The sequence below is a fragment of the Aspergillus aculeatus genome (genome assembly GCF_001890905.1).
Source record: "Aspergillus aculeatus ATCC 16872 unplaced genomic scaffold ASPACscaffold_1, whole genome shotgun sequence".
Taxonomy (NCBI): Eukaryota; Fungi; Ascomycota; class Eurotiomycetes; order Eurotiales; family Aspergillaceae; genus Aspergillus; species Aspergillus aculeatus.
In genome coordinates, this window is record NW_017962976.1 from 21,988 (window position 1) to 43,397 (window position 21,410).

Sequence of the window (21,410 nt, forward strand, 5' to 3'; positions counted from 1 at the left end):
ATAGCTTAGCGTAGACCCACCTGTACGGCTTCCGCCTAGCGGCGCTTATTAGAACAATCGTCTTCCAAGAAGCAGATGGCGTTGGCAGAATTGGAATTTCAGGTCAGGCCAGTCTCGAGAATACTAGCTTATCCTTTAATGTGGTTTATCTCGGTTCAAGAACCAGGTTAGCGTTAGTCCATCTCGCACACGGATCATGGCATGATGTCAACTTGCAGGAGTTCTCTTATGGTTGCGAGACACTTAAAAAAATCGCACCCGAGGAAGTCAACATTGATTTTAAGACATTCCATCATATTACAATTCGAGTCTCAGAGGAAGTCAACGTCGCATATCCCACAAGTAGTAAAGAGCAAGATGGACTTGGTGAATACTCACAAGAAACATAGAGGTAACTGACATTCGTATACACAAGTAAGGTATATGCAACAAGAGGAGAATACTCGCGCAAAGCAAGGTCAATTGTACATAATCCCACGCGCAACTCCATGCACCCCATCCACATCGAATGAAGCATAGGTGCCAGGATATTCTCCATATAGCGGGTCGGGGCGGCGTTTGGGATTGGTATATATCTATTGTCCTTTGATATGATGAGTCGCATACCCCGACAGTCAAATAGTAATTAGATCTTGGAACATATAGATAAAATCTTATGAAGTGGCCGGCATTCCTTACCGTCGACTCGGGGTTGGATAAAGACCATGTATCCGCTCCTCAACCAAGAAAAGTTCTCCATATCTGATTGCATAGTAAATTACTAGATTAGAGCAGGTGTGTCCAAAGAGCGCCATCACCGACAGAGCTCCCATCTACGAAATGAACACATGATTCAATGGATCAGCCGGCACCGAAAGCAATGAGTTGATGCTAAGCGCTGGCCAATCGAAAAGGACAGCTGCCCACAAGCGGATATGGCTGTAATGTGTTGGAGATAAACCTACATCCTATCAAATAGAGGTCATAGCCGAGCGAGATGTACGGAACCCTGGTAAGCTCAAGGTACCTTCACCTGTTGCAGTTCACCTTTTTCTTGGCGCCCTGCGGCCTCAGGTCGCAGCTCCCCGTCCACCTTGCTGTTCTGAGCTATAGGTTCCTCGCAGATAGCCTCGAATAGTCAGAGTCTACTATCATCCACGTTCCTGACACCTTTCCCGTTGAGACGAAGCTTAAGAGGGCGCGTTGCGGGCTCTGACACCTCTACACGGTATAGTTGAGTAGACGGAATCTGCAGGAGCCATTGAGCGAGCGATTATATCCAAGATCGTGAGAGATGAAGCATGCTCAAGGGGTAGCCCTAACTTGCAGCCCGCGGTGACTGCGTTCGCGCCGCCGGAGCTACCCTGAGTCCTGGTCGAAGTATCCTTAGAATATGATAGAGCTAGTCCCCAATCATCGCCCGCCACAACTATATTGAGAGTTCCGACCAGACATCATACATCTATGTGCCTGACACCAGATTAACAATCGCACCGGGATTGTCGCACAGCGTCACCAATAATATGAAGCGCTTATTGGAGAGTTCAGTGCACGATCGCAGTCCAACTCCGCCAAGTACGCATCAGCCCCCGAGTCCAAGAACAAAATCGTACCACCAGAAGTCCTTGCGAGCAAATCGCAGCGCTGTAGTAAAATCCCAGTAATCAGGATACCAGCCCGCAGACTCCCAGTAAAGAAATGCCGTGACCTTTTCATTCTTTACCAGTATTTTTTGATGTTTCAGATCGCCGTGACTGAAAACAATACGGTGTGGCATTTTCTCTATTCCTCGGGCGATCTTGGGAGCATGGTTGTATTCCTCCTCAGATGAAAACCCACCTGCCTTTGCCGGTCGAATCAAGTATTTCTTGAACTCTTCTTCCAATTCAAAGGGACCTCCAAGTGATCGGGCATGCGGACGCTTCGGATTGCGGTTCCCTCCAACGAGCAGATCCGACCCCCCCCCCCCAAACGGATTTGGATATGCGCATATAACCTGCAGATAATCTTTGAGCTCTTTCAACACGGAGTCTTTGTTCTTGCTGCTTAGTGTCTCATAGACCTGGCCAACTCTGCACCAGGCATACGAGTCATCAATATTGACAATGGTGCATGGGGTGTATCCGGATGGTCCCCGTAGCTGATGACTCGTGGAACTGGGAATCCAGCTGCTCGGGCGACATGCATTGCCAGAACCACTTCGTGTCGGGTGCCATCCGACCATTTGAGGATTAATCCAAATGGAAGCTGGGCGATTTGTTTGTCAAATGGGATGCCAATTCAGCCGCAATACACCTGCGAGAACCGTTGGAGGTCCACATGTACGATGCCCACAGTCGCCGCAGTCGGGGGTGACTTGGTCGAGAGGTGGGTGGTATTTGCCCATGGGAAAGTGATCGAGGACTGTCCTGCCAGATGACTCTGGAAGCAGGCAGCGTGGGATAAATTGAGAGATCACGGTGGTGACAGACAGATGTACGACTCAGGGAGAGTAGCAAGAGATGGGATGAATGAAAGCTGAGGCAATCTGGAGAGGGAAGGCAAGAGTTGAGTGGGCCAAGGGCGTATCCGCACAGTACAGTACAGTAACAGTACACCAGGCTGTTGACAAACGGAGCGTCCTAAGTGTCACAAACCAGTCGAAGCCATTGGTGGATGGTAAGCTAAGGAAAGTATTGTACTTCTACTCCACTATAGGGCAGCTCACATTAACTTCCTTGGTATGCAATGCTGTAAGTGCTCAATGTCTTGATTTGACTGCATGGTAGAACGAAGAATTGTCCTTGTATAATAAAGGTGCCTTAGGCCTGTGTGTATTGTTCTTCCCGCGTGTAAAAGGCACATCAACGGTGAGTGCAAAAAAGCGGTAAGTAGAGAAATCCAACTGCATTCGAATAACACTCGACACAATGCATGTGCTTAGTCGGCTATCCAGTACCGTACAGTGCAGGACATCATGAGTTACCAGTCGCCCCTTCACCATATGACGGATCAATAACTAATCGGTGCGCAAATCCAGGTAGCTGGCTTGTATTCAAGGTATAGGTTCTTTTCGGACCTTGGACCACGGGCACAGGCATGAGACGATGATGCTTCAGTTAAACAGCGAGCCTACGAGGGTACCTCGGGATATCTCCCCAATCGATCTAGATTGCGTTCCATAACCCAGGTACGCGCATAGTGCAGACAGAATTCTACTGCACTAAGAGCCTTGGCATTCTCATAAACTTTTCCTCGGTGCACCCGGTTGATTTGGGACGACAACGCAGTTCACTAAGAAGTGATGCTATCAACCCCATAGTGGGCAACTTTGTGGGAGTATACGTATGTTAGTGGAGATACTAGCCCTACCCGGTGGACGGTCTCAATTTCCGGTCTCCCTGCAAGAGGCCAGTACAATTGCCCAATGCGGTAATCCAGGCCGAGGTCAGGGCTCACTCGGAAGTTCACAGCATTGCTAGACAGTGAAGGCAACATGCTTTCCTGCACCAGATGTTCCGGATACGTGAGTCATGCTATACTTGAAACGACGCTTGGAAAACTCCTACGTGGCCTGCAATGAATTTTCGGAAATCGCATGTTGTGGTTGTAGTCTTCGGCCGATGTTGAGTTCACTGCTGGTGTATAAGTATGCCAAATGGTGCTTGGTCTCAATGCCCACTCCAACTCACTTGACCAGCCTGAATCAACCACCTATCCCTTCTACCGCGCCCTTCAGCATGTTTCACGCGACCCTCGCTCTCGCTCTCGCTGCCGCCTTGTTGAGTCGGGGCACCGAGCCGAACCTCTGTACAAGAAGCCCGTCGACATTCCTGGATATGGCTCCGTGCAAGGAAAGGCCGCCTTGACTGCTGCGGCGGCCGACTATGTAACCGACTGGGAAAACATCTCATTCTTTGGTGGCATTCCTTTTGCGGCTGATACCTCTGGCGCGAACCGCTGGCGCGACCCTCAGCCCGCCCAGCCTTGGAAGGGGACGTTGAATGCGACCTCATTCGGTCCCATTTGCCCCATTACCTTGTCAGTGCTGGCCAATTACACCCAGAGCGAGGACTGCCTCAACCTCAACATTTGGACTCCCGCCACCTCCACTGAGGACAAGCTGCCGGTTGCCATCTGGAGCTATGGTGCCGGGACAGCACCGCCTCAGACCACTTACAACGGCGCCGGAGTGGCCGGGAAAGGGATTATTTTCGTCTCCTACAACTACCGCAACGGAGTCTTTGGCTTCATGGCGGATGCCGAGTTGACCGAGACCACGGGCCGGAATGCCTCGGGCAACTGGGGCATTTTGGACCAGTATGCCGCGGTGAAATGGGTGCACGAGAATATCGCGGCCTTTGGCGGGGATCCTGATCATATCTCCGTGATCGGACAATCATTTGGTGCGGCTGCCACCTACCACATTGTCAACAGTGAGCTGACCGCCGACTTGGGCATTGTCAGTGCCATCTCCGAGTCCGGAGTCCGCTCGCCCAGCGATCCCAACACGGGGGTTTTCGAATGCGCCTACCTCAGCTTGAACGAGGCAGAAGCCATCGGCAAGGAGATCATCGCTTCCCTCAACGTTAGCTCCATTGCTGCCGCACGTGCCATTGACACCGAAACCCTCCTCGAGCAGACCAGCCTCTACAGCCTGGAGGTGAAGCCAGTTCTGGACTATTATGCAATTCCGGACACTTACATCAACACCCTCGCCCGGGGAGCCGGCAACAAAGTCCCCTACATCACCGGCAACAACGCCAACGAAGACGGAGCCTCGGCCACCGTGACCACCACCGTAGCCGCCTACGAACAGTCCCTGAACTCCACGTACGGTGACTTTGCCTCTCGTTTCCTGGAACTGTACCCGGCCGCCAACGACACCCAGGCAGGCGAGCAAGAAGATGAGATTGTGCGGGACATGTTCCGCGTCAGCAGCTGGCAGTACATGAACGGCTTTGCCCACTCGGCCGATCAAGTCGACACCTACACCTACTACTGGAACTACGGCAGCGCCGCCCACGCCTCGGAGATTGTCTACGTTTTGGGTAATCTGTGGGCACAGGACGAGGAGTACACGGCCGAGGACTATTAGTGGCCAACGTGATGAGCAGTTACTGGGCCAACTTCATGAAGACCTCCAACCCTAACACCGGTGGCTCGTACAACAATGGGTCTCTGCCGGCCAATTGGCTCGCCAATTCTCCCGCGAGAAATGAGACTTTCTTGGTGGGTGCTGAGTACGAGATGATGCAGACGGCGTCCCAGGAGCGAGTGGAGCTGATTCTCGACTATTTTGCAGCGCAAGCACCCTACTGAGCCGGCAATCTCCGTATTTCCACTTCAGTCTGACGTGTCGTATCCTCAGGCATTGTCCAAGCCCGGTGTCTTTCTTGCTTTCTCCCCCGTTGCCTCTTCTTTCTACCCTGATCCGGGGTATTCCACTCATTATAGGGTTGCTCTGAAATGTTTGTACAATAGAAAGACAAATACTGTAGGCTATAGTCGCACTTTAGCGATTCATGGCGAGCCCCAATTTATCGCCTGTACGAATTTTTGAAATGTCGGACCATTGTAACCTGCAGTCGAAAATCACTGGACTCTTTTGACCTTGGCCTCACCAGGCTCCCATTGCTTCTATCTCCCTAATCGACATTCGTAACCTTGGAAGACCTTCTTTCAAGGCTTCGTTTCCCGCGGTGAAAGTGACTCGGAACCAGCCAAACTCCTCTGGGACGTACACATGGCCGGGGGCGATCAACACCCCATTCTTGGCACAGGTTTCGACAATCCTTACTTCACGCTCCTTGTACTCTGCTGATTTTAATGTTCTATTTGCTGGCGACGCGGAGTGTAAACCTTTGGGGGTTGGTCGAATTAGATGGCGGAGGTCTATCCAGATAAACAGGCCGGCATTCCTCAGGATGGGTCAGCTAGCTCGGGAAAGCAGCCCCGATAAAATCGGCTTCACCGCGAACACACATCTCACAGTATGGTATCCGGTTCTGCTGAAAGAACGCAGTAGTTAAGCGGTAGTGCTCCTCGATGAGCTGTTTCTTGCTGTGCATGAATCCCGTCCGCCATTTCTTGTCAGCCACATAGCTGCCCAGACGTCCTGAAGGAGATGTGGTGACCACGAAAACCTACTGCCATGAACCTATCAGCCCCGCTCGAACAGCTCAAGCTCAGGATCTACCTAATACTTGACTTTGCGCCTAAGACACCCTCGTTTTGAGTACAAACCAGGCCGAGGCGTAAGCCATTCGCGCAAAAGTCTTTGCTCGCACCGTATAGTACGTGGACCATGGCCGGATGCATGTGTCGCGAGCATGTCCAGCGCCAGTGTCGAAACAAAGGGTACAGCGCTCGGGAGTGCTGAGTTATTGAAGATGGACTGCGCATATATCTCATCAGAGATAAAATGGAGACTGTGTTTACCGCAGAAGGTGGCAAATGCCGGTAGAGTTCGACGGGGCTGTTGATTCATGTATGTTTCTGTCGTGGGATATTATTAGGTCTAAAAGGCTCTCACCACGATGCACAACATCTTCCCAACGGATTGTGCGGGCTGTCATTCCGTCATATGAGAATTTGTGAGAACTTGCACTCCTTTTTGGAAAGGATCCATACTCACTGTGATATCAGAAGAGCGCGAAGCTTGAGATTGAGGAGGGCTTGGTAATCTTGGACGAGGCTTTTCACTATGTTCTGAAACAGCGTAACCTACTCTAGGTCGTATGTACGTTTCCCAAGTACATTGTGATACTTCATGACCTCCGCACAACGAATGCCAGTAGACCCCAGAACGGTATCACGGATATGTAGCAAATAGCTGATTAACTGACTGAAATCCATAGTCATTTCGTCGAGCTTCTTCAGGTGTACAATGGGCGTTTTCTGGGACAGCTCAATTGTTGGTCTAGGTCCACCAGAGCATACACTTTACAGGTTGATTTTCGTTGCCTACTACGATTTAAAAATCAGTACATAGTAATCCAACGTCGCCACTATGTAACAAAGCTCGAGACCTGCCAGTGATGGTGTTCATTTCTTCCTTGCTAATACAACCACATACAGTATTCTGATCCATCCCACTGTCCTCTTTCAAACGGTGCTCCACGCAAACCAATGCCACAGTGCGGCCAAATCCGCGGGCGAGGAATCGGTCGACGGGGTGGTTAGATACACGGCATCTGTGTGCCTCACCCAAGCGAGCCTGTTGTGATGCATATCTATGACCTAAAAAGCCGAGATCCATGTGTCATTCGGTTTCATGGTATCATCTTATCTCGGGGTGCTTCTCCGAGCTCGAGAAGCGGTATCTTGGGCGTATGCAGGTCCTCCTCGGATACAATTCCCGGCCTCAGAAGATGCTCGTTGGGCCCGATTGCCCCTCTGCCAATTATACGATACAGGACACCATACAATGTTGTTGCGGAATACATCACAGCGAGCGTAATCAGGGGTCTTTCAAATCAACAGGCCACTAGTCAACTGACGAGAAATTGAAGTAAACCCCAAAACAAGAATCAGCGCTGTGGGAGGGCTTTGCGTTTGTATACAGCTGTGTCAGTTCCACACTATGCCGAACACCTTCTTCATAATTTCACTTTCAACATAGTACGGTGGGATAAAATTTTCGATCATTCGATCCCAGACAGGGCGCCAAGGTGGATTGAACATTGCCCGATAGAACTCCCAGTATTCCGGCCAGTAACCAGCTAGCCCCCAGTCGAGCACAACAACCACTCCATCAGCGCGAACCAGCAAGTTGCCGGGATGTAGGTCTCCGTGCGTGAAGACGATGGAGTGCCCACGCAACCCTCTGACAGTCTGGTACATAATGTATTCTCGAGTAAAAAACGCAGAGTCCGGACGATTTACTTCAACCCGCGACTCCGGTGGTAGGCGATCTCTCAGCGCCTGTACCACGCCCTCATTGAACTCGGGCTCGGAGGCATACGGCCCATAGCGATAGGACTCGTACTGTCCATAGCCACCTTCGAAGATCCCATCTCTACAAGGGGAAGAGTCAATGCCGCCGATGAACCGCCCGATGATACTCCTCATTTGCGTGACGTAGTCTTGCAGCTGGTTGCGGCTCTGAAGCACGGTCCCAATAATTGTCCAAAGGCTCTCCCTCCCCATAAGACATAACGATGTGCCCGACACCGTCAAGTATGTAAGCGCTCAATAATTTGGGAATGGGTATCGAGGTTCTACTGGATACCAGGTGCATTGCTTCAGCCTCAGCTAGACGAACGCCGTGGCCATATTTGACCAGCATATCGTCATCAGCCCAAACTATACGAGCGCCCATCTTCCTGGGACAAAGCTCGGTCGCTGACTTGAGATCCTCTGGGTCTAGGATTATTGTAGGTGGTCCGATCTTTTCCGAGAATATGAGTGTTGGTTCTCGGGGGCCTGAGCCGGTGATATCGGCGTTAACCTGCGCCGTTTGTACAGCGCCAACACCAGGAACAGTCTGAGAATCGACCTCCTGCCCCTCGCTTGCAGTGATTTGTCCTGGCGACTGCCGGTTTTGTTCGGTTAGTTCAGTGCCGACAAGATAGTCTCCGTCGAGGAGAGCTTCACCCTCCCCACCATACTCTACTGGAACGGCTTTCCCCAGATAATGTACCAGATCCTCGCGATGGGATAGAAGAGTCGTATGTGCCAGAAACCTGTCAGGCACGCCAAGGGTAAGAAGATATTCTTCCGAGGGATTAATCACGTAGAAGATATCCAGAAGAGAGGGATAATGTAGATCGATTGATGAGACAAGGTCATTTGGTTTCTGGATGATCATGTCGCGAAATGGCATGCGCTGTGGCTGAGCGGCAGGCATTGAAGCAAGTCTGAATTCGATCACACAAGCAGCGGCCTGGTCACTGATAGGTTCGCCGGTGCATACTTCTTGAATCTCTAGCTTGGCTAGGCTTTCCATGACTGCTAGCCCCAGGTGCATCAATCCTTTGCGAGTCATGAACTCCTCGTACGAAGATGCGAAACCTTTGATAACGCGCTCATCTATGATCACCCAGAGAACGAACTTGCCTTGCAGGCGCGTAATGTGAGCAATCCCTGACTCCTTGACTATTGCCAAGGCTTCATTCATGGTCTCTGCTCTATTAAATCGCTGCCACTCCAAAGTCCTTCTGAGTGACTGAGATGCCCGGGAGATTTGCAGTGAAGGGAGAATAGAGTAAGCTCTCAAGAACTGTACTATGTCAGCGAACGATTTAGACTCATCTGGCATCTTTCGGAATATTACTCTACCTTTCGAATGATAGCTTCAGTCCCCTGCCCTCCTTGTTCAAGGTCCACCCCCCAGATGAGACTGTGCCTGGCCTTGGATATAAGACTAGGTAACTGACTGTAGAGCTGAGTTACCTTTTCAGCATCCATCCTGGTATTGGTCTGTGGCTTGAGTAGCGGGGGCATATGTCACGAAGAATGTTAACAATGTCAGGTCGAGAGACAGGCGTCCGATTTGTTTGTGAAACGACTAAGCTGGTGATGATAAGCTGCCAGCCGAGGAGAGCGGCGGTACCAGGAATCATGGATTGCTGGGTGGGGTAGAAGGTGGGGTTCGCCACTTTCTTTCCAACGTCCAGCCGCGCGCATAATGCACGCACGGCCTGTGGAGTCCACGACTACCTCTGGGCGCAGCGATATTCAGCGCATGTCTGACTCCCATAGGCGGGAAGCGGAAAGTGTCTTGCAGCATCGCAAAAGACCACTGCAACCGAAGTGCTCACAGCATTCGTTTGGGGTTGGCAACTGCCAAGACTGGGTGGCTGGCGCAGTTCAGGCGTTGGAGCGAGCAGCCCTGCTCTCCCCGGAGAGGGATCTTTCTGGACGGAAATGATCAATAAAAGCGCCGAAGAGATGAAGCAAGCATGTCTTCAGTCAGATCGCAAGTGGGTGGACGGCAATCTCCACGCGTTCGAGGGATCCGCGGATGCTCGATATGCGACGGCGAAGATCGACCCATTGGTAAACTGGCCCAGAACCCAGCCTTTCGCGATCGCATCCAAGCCTTGTCTGGTGGCAGAGCAACAGAGCGACCATTCCACATTTCCAGTTTTTTTTTCCTCCACCAGCAAGGCTACCAAAAACACATAGCAGCATGTTTATGGTTTGTGGTACTGGTCATTAAACGCCCTCTCGTGGCGCGCCGTCGGCACGCGATGACTCGCTGCCCTAACACCCTACCTTGTCCCAACCTGAATCACTTTTCCATGGATAGTGAATTTCATGTTGGACTGGAAACGAGCGCAAATCAAAACCAGAGAGGTAGTGATATCTATGCCAGTCACCGAGAAACAATCAAGTTGCTTATTCTCTATTTTACCACCTCATTCCACTAAGATCACACGGCCTGTGTGGCCTCCTGTCCCTCCGCCGCAAGCTTCTCCATATGCTCTCGAACTTAGAACTCTCGATCTTATAGGGGACCCCAAGCTCCTCGAAGATGAGGACCACCTGCCATGGGTTGGGTCTGGCAAGGTACCCAGGGAGACACAAGTAGCCCGACATTTCAGACACAGCCTGCTGGAAAAGGAGGGGAGAGGCAGGTCACGTACGAGTCAGCCAGACAGGGAGTGGTTTGATGGCCATGCCGGAAAGAATTGTCGCTGAGTATGACTGTTGCTAGAGGTACTGAACTACTTGTAAATCAAACTAGTGCTTGTAGCAACAGGTTAGATTAGATATGAAGCGAGGAGAGCTAGACAAATTCCGCCAACCCACCCAACTTCCCTTTGGACTTAGCCCTCCTTCCCACTGAACTGCTTTCTTTGTTTAAGTACAGACATTCTATCCTCATGATCACATCTGATCACATCCAACTAGCAGGGATCACTAAACTCTAAGAAGCACCAAGAATCACTACCAGGCATACTGCTAAGCGCTAAACTACTCGGTACCACTAAGAACCGATTGACTCGTAGTTCGGCTAAGGATCATCGAAGTCTCAATTCCATCGATCTCTTTGCGGCCATTCCATATCCTGCCTTATACTATATTCGGTTCCCGCAACCCAAAATGCATCGCAATGAAGTTCGCTATGGACATATGACAGCTTGGGATCGATCCGCGGCTCGCTTGCAATTTACCGAGCTGGCCCCACTCCATTTGCCGACAAACCCGCCGTGACATCCAATTGACTGGCTTGCATGATTGACTGACTCGCTGTATGGCTTACAAATACAGAAACGCGGTTCATGCGTGGGGTGCAACTTAAGACAAAGATGAACCCTCTTCCCAAAATCCAGCGCCATGCATCGAGCACGAAAGAGCACGGGGAAAAAAAGCGGTCACTGATAGAATCCGATCATAATGGCATCAAATGTAGCTGGCTTGATTCGAAAGCCGGGGTATTTGATTACAATCGAGGCCGTTGACCAGTGGGTTCCAGCCGAGGGTGAGCTGCTGGTGCGGGTCGAGGCTATCAACTTCAACCCCATCGACACAAAACTGCAGAGGTATCATATCATTTTCCGCGCCCGGGACTATTGCTGACCTATGTACCTGTGTATTCTGATCACCTTGCAGGTCCGATCTATTCCAATCCACATATCCGCTGGTTGTCGGATTCACCTTTGCCGGAACGGTGATCGCCACCGGACAAGGCATGGAGTCGGTCCAGAGCGGCGATCGAGTCGTGGTGGCGCGTTGGGGTCGGACAGGGGGCGATCACCGATTCGGTGCCCTGCAGCGATACGCCCTGGCTCGGGAGCAGAATACGCTTCGCCTCGCGCTGGAGAGCACTACCTTGGAGGCCGCCTCGGGGTTGATTGCGAACCTGGCGACCGTGGTCTCGGCGCTCAGTATCCATATGGGCCTTGCGAAACCGGTCCTGAATAGTAGTGGTGGACTACTCCCTCCTTCAAACCCCAACAAGGACGCCAGGAGGAAACGAGTTCTTGTGTACGGCGGATCCTCGGCGGTTGGAGGGCTGGCCGTGCAATATGCGGCAGCGGCCGGGTATGAGGTTGTCACCACCGCCTCGCCGGCCAATCGTCCGTTGGTGGAGGCACGCAAGGCTGCTACACATATCATCGATCATTGTCAATCCCGAGAAGATCTCCTCGATGAGATCCGAGCCCATGGTCCATATGACGGGGGGATCTTCGAGGCCATTGGATCCCAGACGACCACCCAGCTCATGGCGGACTTACTGCGGGATACCGGCGGTCAGTTCTTTTCGACCAGCCCATCCCCTGGAGATGATCGGCTCCCAGACAATGTGACCAAGACGTGGTCAGGTTACAGTGAGGACTTGGTCTCAAACCCAGAGAACCGGGAGTTGCGTACATGGTATATGGAGCGGTTTCTACCCCGGGTTCTGAAGGATGGAACGATTTGGCCGAACCCGGCACTGTGGCTCCCGGGAGGGCTCCGCTCCGCTCAAAGGGCATTGGATATGTTGCATGAGGGGAGGATCAGTGGAAAGAAGGTCTTAATCAATCCCCAAGAGTAATTAGGTGCATCAGGCGTCTTTGAAATGGAGACAATCATTTTTCTTGTCAAGTCCAACAGCACACTGAGTGACTCCTAGATGTCTCCGGCTGGCTCTGCCTCTCTGTACCGTATTGTAATATGTCGCGTTAGGCGGACGGAGAGGCTGAAGAGGCGCGGCGTTAGAGACGTACTATATGTAACACGTACTGTAACTTATCTTTATACCCAGACACACCCCTTGTTGCTGGTGCTGTGATCTCAGCTTGTCTGTCCCCTTCTTTCCCGTTGAGATGATGGCACATCCTCATCCTATAGTCATAATACCCCCTCAAGTCCGCCGATCCATCCTGGCCTACGGGTCTTCTGGCATGATAGGTCGTGACGTCGAGAATGACCAGGTGGTTTGAAATAAAGCTACGCGTTCCACTACGGCCAAACATCTGGCATTTCTCGGCGTTTGTCCGGGCCCCGCGATTGAGTTGGCTCTTTCACTACCTTTTCTAGAAGTCCTCGTACACAAGATGTGTCTGGAAAAACAAGATAGTATGCAATTTATGTACAGTACATAAGCAAATGCGGCCACATCTTTGGAAAGCACAAACCGCAGGCGAAATAGGAGAAAGAAAGCAAAACAGAGCGAGAGAAGACACAAAAATACTGTACAAGTGATCAGATCAATGCGACGTGACTGCTTCGCAATATCACGTTCATGCCAGCAAGGTATATACATTCTGACCATAGGTCATTGGAAGCCGGTTAAATGTACGATCGACAGAACGGTCCGCAGTCAGGTCGATGACGAACCCTTGTACGACCGGACCTCACCCTCCAAGTCCAAGGCGGCCTCATGCTGATGCTCATCCGGACCGAAGCCCTCATCCATCCCCGGCCACAGCGTGCGCCGCGTGAAGTAGGCCCAGATGTGCATGCTGGCGCAGCCCAGCCACAGAATCACTTGTATAAGGGTTGCTGCCGTTCCGACCCCCTGGATAGCGGATGAGTCAAGCAAGTCGCCGATCTTAATAATGGCCAGCGCAAATCCGGTGTTGGGAAACACGGTCGCCCACCAGGTGATGTCGAACTTCCACTCGCGGCGGGCGTCGAAGATACTGAGCCATCCAATACTCCAGAAGAACAGGGCCACGATCCAGAGGAAGATCGAGATAAACACGGCCATCACCAGCAGGACGTCGGCGGTGTTGACCTGGTTGGTGATGGGAATCAAATGGACCGGGAACTTCTCGGTGGCGGTCTGCGCCATGCCCATTAGCGCCACGGCCGTGAAGGCCGGTGGTCCAACGGCGATGAACATCTGCGGGCGACGACGCATGGGCGGTAGACCCTGGTGATGCAGGCCGTGGATGTACTCGGCCAGGATGAACACAGAGATCATGAACCCGAAGCCTTGCAACGCAGTCCCGGCAATGAGCATGGGGATAGCGTAGTGCGAGGGCTGAGCGGATGTGAGGAGAGAGGCGATGGTGCCGCCCAACATGGCTGGGAAGGATGGGAGGAGACGGACGAGCCAGAAGGGCTGTCGAGCGGCCATGCGGGTGCGGTAGAGGTGCCAGTTCATCCCCACGGCCAGACAGATGGCAATAGCCGTGTAGATCCAGAAGCAGACCAGCTGGACCCAGCGAAGCCACACTCCGCAGGCTGGGATACCGTAGATCTCGATGCCGAAGAGTATGGTTGCGAAACCAAGGGCGGCTGTGGCGATCAAGTAGGATTCTTCGGGGTCATCGAACGTGTCGATCAAGGCGTGACGAAAACGCGAGAAGCGGATGATCAAGGAAGTCCAGATGCCAAGGTAGGTGACGATGTCGAGAATGAAGAAGATTTTGCCAATAACCAGCAGGCCGTCAAATTTGTGCGGACAGTTGTACAGCAGAGTCGCAATACTGCCGGTGCTCATGGAGATGGAGAACCATCCCCAAGTCACTCGACATATTCGATCCAGGAAGCTCACCCTGACGTTGTCCATGGTCCTGGGGGTGCAGTGTTCCAGCTGTTGTACAGAGGGAATTGGAGAAGAGGAACGCGGGCTTCCGGGGTTGAAATGTCTCGCGGGGGGGGGCCTCATCCTGGAGATCGGGGGTTCCACCATCGATCCCATGCGACGACGTAGTGGTTGGAAGCGTGGGCAGCCGAGATGCCGGCATAGCCGACATAAACACTGCGCGGTTTTTGTACTGGGCAACCTGGGCAGGAGGACTACGGACTGGGTGGCCTCTACGTCCAGCCCTCTTTTTATCTCCGCGGCGGCAAACCGCGTCGGTTCAGCATTGTGGGACACAGCAGGATATTTGCCCTCGATTATTCATAGCAACCCTTTTCTGGTTTCTTGAGAACTGTTTTGGGAACCATCTTGGTAAAAGTATCACAAGTTCATCACATCTTGTGAATCGTCATCCTGTCTTACTACTAATGTCGGTAAAGGTATCGAGAGAGCTCACTCGGACTTGACTTGGCCGGTGATCTTCCGACTCGGGCCGATAAAGTCCTATCGGCCAGGCTTTCGGTGAGTAAGTACTTGCAACAAGTGGTAAATGATAGGCATGACCGTAGCCAGGGTAAGGCCAAGCATTCTCGGCAGAAGCTTGACTTTTGCCGCTCCTTTGGGTCAGCCCGGGGGTGGATTTCCCCTGGAATGAGGCGACAAAGTTTTCCGGGGATTTGCAACTCCGCGCCTCGGACGAAAATCCCGCAAGCTGGCCTCTCCAAGGCATCCACGTTACCTTTGGGTTTCGTCCCTGAACTTGGTTATATATCACCGCTGATAGCCTACTCGGAATGCAGAACAAAAACGACAAGGAATTTGTCGACGTTGGGTGCTTGGCTTTCGCCACCGGTGCAAGCGAGATTCGCAAGAGACCTACCGAGGCTATGGTCTATTCGACCGCAGCCGACTTCGACCTAAATCAGAGGACCTCGACTACTGCACAATTCATGAGTGAACAGACCCAGTGACAGAGGACTTGGACTCCGATGGGGTCATGTTCGCAGCTTACTAGGTAGGGTTACCGGGCTCAAGAAACCCCATCCGATCATGTGACTGGTAGCCCCTGATGGCCTGACTGTTTTGGGCTCCACGTTATAGATATATAGGTAACAGTCTTGGCATTAGGCCAACTGAGTCATTAGTGTCTAGAGTTGGGAGGATTTCCTTGGTTTCATGACAACCCTTCAACCCTTGATGTTGTAGTGTCAAAGCACAGGGTCAAGAGTATGTCCGTTGCGCTAGATTGGTAGGTAGGGAGGACCGGCAACAATTGTCTCGACAGCATCATGACCTGTATTTGCGCTCATTCGGTCACATTGTCCCATGCATGGATATGGATGATCATCAAGCCACAAGGGACCGTAGATCTCTCTAGTCGCATGGTTGCGCCTGCAGCAAATATTTCCACCAGTCTTTCTGCCCTCCTCGGTCGGTGGTTTCAGCCAAGGGCTCGGAATCCCCTTCACGCCGCTTACCTAATCCCTTTCGACACAACCGGGTCAACAGGGTCAATCGCCGCGATAACTTCATCACGGAGTAATCTCCCAGTCTGCTACAAATATCCGGGAGGAAGCGCCGAGAGAGGGAGGTGGGTCCGAAAAGGGAAATTGGCGTAGCAGTCTGCGGCACTGGTGCCTGTCATCGGGATCGAAGTAGATTAATTTTCAGCCTTGGCTGACGGCCTCAGGGCCTCGAGACCCATAACCCCACATTCTTCAACTCCTCTATCCTAGGGCTGAGGGTCTTTTTCCAGACATTGTCAAACAGGGGACTTCTGCAGACCCTCCCCATGGCCAGCCCTCAGGAGACGCCAAGGCTGAGGTCTAACCACCTCCAAAATCTATAAAGCGACCTTCGTGCTCCCTCGTCAACCACCAAACCAGATCTATCATCGCACATCGCACAATCATACCTCAGTCACCATGCACACTCGCGCTCAAGTCCTCGCGGCCGTCGCCGCCCTCGGTGCTACCACTGTCAACGCTGCCATGGGCCCTGCCTTCAGCACCGGCCCCGTCGCCTCCAACTCGTGGATCCGCGAAGCCACTTCCACGCTGGTCCTTCCCAACGGTCCCAGCGGCGGCTCGACTGATGCCATCACCTCCCTCTGGGTTGGCATGGGTACCTCCAACGGCGACTTGATCCAGTCCATTGCCGATAACTGGCAGCAGAAGGACTGGACCATGTACGCCTACACCTTGATGAAGACCGGTGGTGAGTATCCTGCTCTTAGAGGAGATGCATGATCAAGGCAGACAAGGTACTGACCCGGATTGCCGGTGTAGACTACAGCCAGATGCCCGTTTACGGTGATGGCCAGGAGGATGGTACCAAGGGTGACAAGGTCACCATGCACTGTAAGGCTCGGTATGCAGTAAATCTCCTGCTTCAAGGCTAACAACCCCCCCCCTCCAGACAAGTTCGACGATGCCAGCGGCAACTACACCCAGACCCTTCAGATCAACGGCAAGACCATCTCGACTCTCTCGACCAGCGACGGCCACGCTCAGGGCTGGGGTAGTGCCGTGGAGTGTGCTGAGAACAACTGCGGTACTGTTGGCGCTCACTGTACGTATCTCCCCATTGGAAACCCGTCACTGGGAATGTCACTGACGAACTGCCTCTAGCCTGGATCGACACCAAGATCGTCCTCGACGTGGCAGACCCCGACTACATCAACACGATGGCCAAGGGTAGCGGGGTGACGGGCGAGATGACCACCACCGACGGTGGCAAGACCTGGACGGTCTCCACCATCAGCATCCCCGAGTTCAGCTTCGGCAACTAAGCGGGCGACCGAGTCACTTGTATCGAGGCTCTTTGTACTATACTCTCTTACCCTTCTGTCTGTATCTATTTTCACCAATCTCAATTGATCTTTAAGTCATGCTCACGCGAACGTGAGCGACATCAGCCAGCAGATATGTGTTGTCTTGGTAGATGGACAATAAGGCACTGGAGTACATGTCGGTTCTCCTCGGCGGCGATGTCGGACCTCTTTTGCGACCTTCCCGAGGAAATATATATTCGAGCGAGGTAGCGTAGCAGCCTCCGATGCCCGTCAACGTTCCAGAGACATGACACTGCAGGGATAGGAGAGCAGCTTACTGGGTAAGGCCATGCACTCTTACAGATAGTTTAGATGCCTGATCAATAATTGATGCAGGCAAATGCGGTCAGTTTCTACTCGGTGGGTAGTACTGGGTAGTACTAGGTATCTTAATGCAGCTTCCGAATTCGGGGCGGAGCGAGCCCCGATGCAAAGGGGGCAAAGAGTGCAAAGAGGGCAAAGAGGGCAAAACATGCAACGGCGGCAAACCGCGCGGGTAGTACCGCAGCACGTGATGCACACCGCGCGTTCCTGGTCTAGTGCTTACTAAGGGATGCCTCGACGGTGGGAAGAACCTCGGCGAAACCTTCCCGTCTTCCTTCTTCCTTCTCCCCCCCCCCTTCAACACGCGATGCAACCATGGTGAGACACCATCACATTTCATCTATGAAGATGCGATCGGCGTTCCATCACACGGCTCAACGCCCTGCCAAGCGAAGGAACCATTTTTTGAGTCCTTGAGTCGAACGATGGCCTCTCAGTTGCCTGCCCCCTGTTTCCACGCTGCCTGGCGCACACTACCGCAAATCCCGTTCACACTAGAGTCCCAAACACACTTCGTGCAGGCTACAACTCTACCACAGAGTCATGAATCGCCTCCCTGTCCTGCTCCCCCAATGACTTCTCGAGTTCTCGGTCAGCACGGTGGGGAATCGGGCCCAGTTTTCCCGGTGCGGCGCATTAAAGCCCAGTGCAGTGCCGTGATAGGCACGAGGACCCCACCCAGGATCTAGATTCACCCATGTGGAGGCGGCTTAGTTCCTGCCCTCTCCCGATCCAGATCGCACTGGACACGATGTGATCAGGAGCCCCCGTGGGAGTGCGGGCCCGGTTTAAGTGCTTCCAGGGCCTGGTTGCTCTTATCACTCGAACCGAGTCGATCGCAACCCGACTTTCCAGCTAGCACTCAAAAACCTTTGGGTCCGGCGAAGTTTAGATTGATTATCCCGTCCACGCAGTCTAGCGTGATTTATCAAACCAGGAAAGGGGAAATGAAGTCGCCAGCTGCATCCGCCACATGGTTGGTCCCCTCCCCCACGATGATCCTCCAGCCTGCGATCCGCTCGTGGACTGGCCTTGAGCCCGCCCCAAATAAAACCGGTCGGCGACTCCCCTCTCGACTCCGGTGATTTCTTTCTGCTCTCTTCCCCGCCTGCGACATCGCTCTCACGCTCATGGCTGCTCAGGAGGCCGTCTTCGCCGTCTCGGCCCAGGCCACCCAGCTGGGGAACCGCATCTCAGTGCACATGCTGGACTACCTGAGCACCGTCCAAGACTTGCCCGACGGATTTCGTGAGTTGTCGCAGACCTTTCTCGACACTTGTCGCGCCCTCTGGGCTATTGACGCGGGCCTCACCGATTCCACCGCCGCCAACCGCCCCCTACCCGAGGTCATCGTGGAGGAGGTGGCGAAGAAGTTCGTCGCCGCCTATCGCGATTTCCAGCATCTCGACAAGCTTGTCACCAAACTGATCCAATACGAACATCGTGGCGCCCTGGGGAGGCTCCAGCGAGGGTGGCACCGCCCCAGCCACGAACTCGGCCGCATCCGTGAGTCCCTCCAGAAGACGACCGAAACCCTTCAGATCAGCGTCCTGGCCTTCCACTGGACTCTCGGGGAACAGCCCTTGGTGGCCGAAACGGTGGGCATTGGGTACGCGGGGCTGGCGGCGGCACTTGACCGCATGGCTAAAGGTCGGTCGGTGATGGGCATCAACAAGGCCAAGTCCCTGGAACGCGTAGCCACCCAAATGACCTCGGTGCCTTCATCTCCCGTGCCCTCGGTGCCTCCGAAAGAGCCACTCGTCCAACCCGCGACTGGCATCAACAGTCCACCCCAATCCAATCCCGATGATACACTGTCCTCCGTCCTCTCCCTCGATTCCCTCCTCCTCTCGAACCACCACGATCGCGATTTGCCCCCGTCGCCGCCGCTCGAGCCCTTGCCACGATTGCCACGACCAGACAGTCCACCCCTTCGGACGAGCTCGCGGGAGTCGCGTGCCGAGACTTTGATGGCCCCTGAGGGCGATACATATGGAGAGATCCTTACGCAGACCCGGGCGTACAATTCGTCCCCCCGACCGCCGCATCGCACGCCCAGCCGGACCAGCGCAGCCAGTGCCACCCAGCTACGCAGCGCTCTGGCCTCCGCCGTCCGGGGCCGTAACCACAAATTACTGGAGCAGCTCCTGGACAGTGGCGTATCACCCAACTTGGGAGAACAGATTCATCCGCTGAACGAGGCCGTGCATCAGCGGGACTTTGAGGGGATGCGGCTGCTCCTGCTTTTCGGGGCAAATCCCAACGCACCTGATCGGGAGGGTAAGACGCCATTGCTCGTGGCGGTGGAGGAGTCCTTTGTGGATGGCGCGACCTTGTTGTTGAAATACCGCGCTGATGCCAACTACGCCCCGGAGTCGGGGCTGGACTCGCCGCTGAGCCGCGCGATCGCAAACGGCAAAATCAGCATGGTGCAGCAGCTGCTCGCGCATGGAGGGAACCCGGATAACGCGACCCCCGACGGCAGCACAGCGCTGATCGAGCTGATCCATCACCGTGCGCCACCCCAGCTCGTGAGCCTGTTATTGGAGGCTGGCTGCGACCCCAACCGCAAGGGCCGCCAGGGAAAGACAGCCCTCAATGAAGCGGTGCAGAGCGAGCAGGTCAACATGGTGACAGCCTTGCTGGAACATGGGGCAAATCCGAACTTGCCTGGCCCTGAGCATGTCCTCTGGCTGGCCATTTATCGTCCTGCCTGCCTGCGGGTGTTGCTTGCTGGCGGAGCCGATATCAAGAAGACTCCCGGCCTCATGGAGCAGGCTACCAGCATCAATAACATCGAAGCTGTCCGCATCCTGCTACAGGTAGGGGTCGATCCCAACGCCAAGAAGGATGGTATCTACACGCCACTCTGCTCAGCCATCCGCGACGATCGGTCCGACATTGTCAGCTTACTGCTGGAACATGGTGCCGACGCAAACGTTATGGCGTCCGAGTATCCGGCCTGGAAGTGTATCACTCATAATCGTCCTCATTACCTCCCAGCCTTGCTGGCTGCCGGTGCTGATCTCCATCAACCGCCGGGGATTGTAGAGATGGCCGTCCAAGTCAACAACCCAGAAGCACTGCAGTGGCTGGTTGAGCAGGGAGCGGCGAATGTCAACGATCGCAATGCCCAAGGACATACAGCCCTGACCACCGCCATCCGGGAGAACCGGTCCGAGATGCTGAGCTGTCTGCTCGCCCACGGGGCTGATCCCAATCAGCGAGGTCAAGATTGGCCGGTGTGTATGGCGGTGCGTTCGCCCGCTCTGCTGCAGCGTCTGCTCCCGATGGTTCCTGATCTGTCCGCCCACAAGGGCGTCATGGAGATGGCGGTCCTGGCCAACCAGCTAGAGAGCATCAAGCTGCTGTTGGCTGCGGGGGCCAGTGTCGAGTACAAGAACGGTGGCGTCTTCTCGCCGCTGACGACCGCGCTGCGTGAGCGGTACGTGGACATTGTGCGCTTTCTGTTGGAAGAGGGCGGCGCCGACCCCAATGCCCCCGGTGAACATCTTCCCCTCGTCAAAGCGGTTCGTCGTGTCATCAACGGCGACTATTCTATGGTCGAACTTCTTCTTGAGAAAGGCGCCGATCCCAACAAGACTTACCGGGATTGGAACGCGATCATGCAGGCGATCGAGTACCGGGACCTGCACTTGTTGCACCTCTTGGTTCAGAAGGGCGGCGGCGCTGATCTCACACAGCACGATGACGCCGGCCGGACGGTGTTGGAGATGGCTGATGCTTCCGGCTGGTCCGAGGCTACGCAGTTCCTCCTCGACCACGCGCGGCCGTGATTTCAAGTCCCCATTCGGTTTCTCTCTT

The 21,410-nt window shown here is 53.8% G+C and overlaps 6 protein-coding genes across 6 annotated transcripts; 4 read left to right on the top strand and 2 right to left on the bottom strand.

Annotated features, from left to right (window-relative positions):
* Window positions 1-3,616: 3,616 nt before the first annotated feature.
* On the top strand, window positions 3,617-5,280 carry ASPACDRAFT_37834 (uncharacterized protein; the record flags this gene model as incomplete). The annotated part of the gene is made up of 2 exons (XM_020200353.1): window positions 3,617-5,016; window positions 5,076-5,280. 2 exons carry the CDS (start codon window positions 3,617-3,619, stop codon window positions 5,278-5,280), a joined length of 1,605 nt encoding a protein of 534 aa, XP_020060617.1.
* Window positions 5,281-7,316: 2,036 nt separating this feature from the next.
* ASPACDRAFT_1877681 (uncharacterized protein) lies at window positions 7,317-9,439 on the bottom strand. The gene is made up of 3 exons (XM_020198111.1): window positions 9,241-9,439; window positions 8,120-9,181; window positions 7,317-8,052 (listed from the first exon to the last, which is right to left on the bottom strand). Exons 1-3 carry the CDS (start codon window positions 9,403-9,405, stop codon window positions 7,531-7,533), a joined length of 1,749 nt encoding a protein of 582 aa, XP_020060618.1. The 5' UTR covers window positions 9,406-9,439; the 3' UTR covers window positions 7,317-7,530.
* A 1,865-nt stretch (window positions 9,440-11,304) lies between these two features.
* ASPACDRAFT_1877682 (zinc-binding alcohol dehydrogenase family protein) lies at window positions 11,305-12,448 on the top strand (the record flags this gene model as incomplete). Its single annotated transcript, XM_020198112.1, has 2 exons — window positions 11,305-11,450; window positions 11,521-12,448. 2 exons carry the CDS (start codon window positions 11,305-11,307, stop codon window positions 12,446-12,448), a joined length of 1,074 nt encoding a protein of 357 aa, XP_020060619.1.
* Window positions 12,449-13,216: 768 nt separating this feature from the next.
* On the bottom strand, window positions 13,217-14,413 carry ASPACDRAFT_48862 (tellurite-resistance/dicarboxylate transporter family protein; the record flags this gene model as incomplete). Its single annotated transcript, XM_020202174.1, has 1 exon — window positions 13,217-14,413. The coding sequence occupies one exon, from the start codon at window positions 14,411-14,413 to the stop codon at window positions 13,217-13,219; it is 1,197 nt and encodes a 398-aa protein (XP_020060620.1).
* A 1,801-nt stretch (window positions 14,414-16,214) lies between these two features.
* Window positions 16,215-17,301, top strand: ASPACDRAFT_108727 (uncharacterized protein). The gene is made up of 4 exons (XM_020195311.1): window positions 16,215-16,645; window positions 16,717-16,788; window positions 16,847-16,999; window positions 17,059-17,301. The coding sequence occupies exons 1-4, from the start codon at window positions 16,354-16,356 to the stop codon at window positions 17,217-17,219; spliced, it is 678 nt and encodes a 225-aa protein (XP_020060621.1). The 5' UTR covers window positions 16,215-16,353; the 3' UTR covers window positions 17,220-17,301.
* Window positions 17,302-18,715: 1,414 nt separating this feature from the next.
* Window positions 18,716-21,382, top strand: ASPACDRAFT_19809 (ankyrin repeat domain-containing protein; the record flags this gene model as incomplete). Its single annotated transcript, XM_020198897.1, has 2 exons — window positions 18,716-20,510; window positions 20,694-21,382. 2 exons carry the CDS (start codon window positions 18,716-18,718, stop codon window positions 21,380-21,382), a joined length of 2,484 nt encoding a protein of 827 aa, XP_020060622.1.
* Window positions 21,383-21,410: the final 28 nt, after the last annotated feature.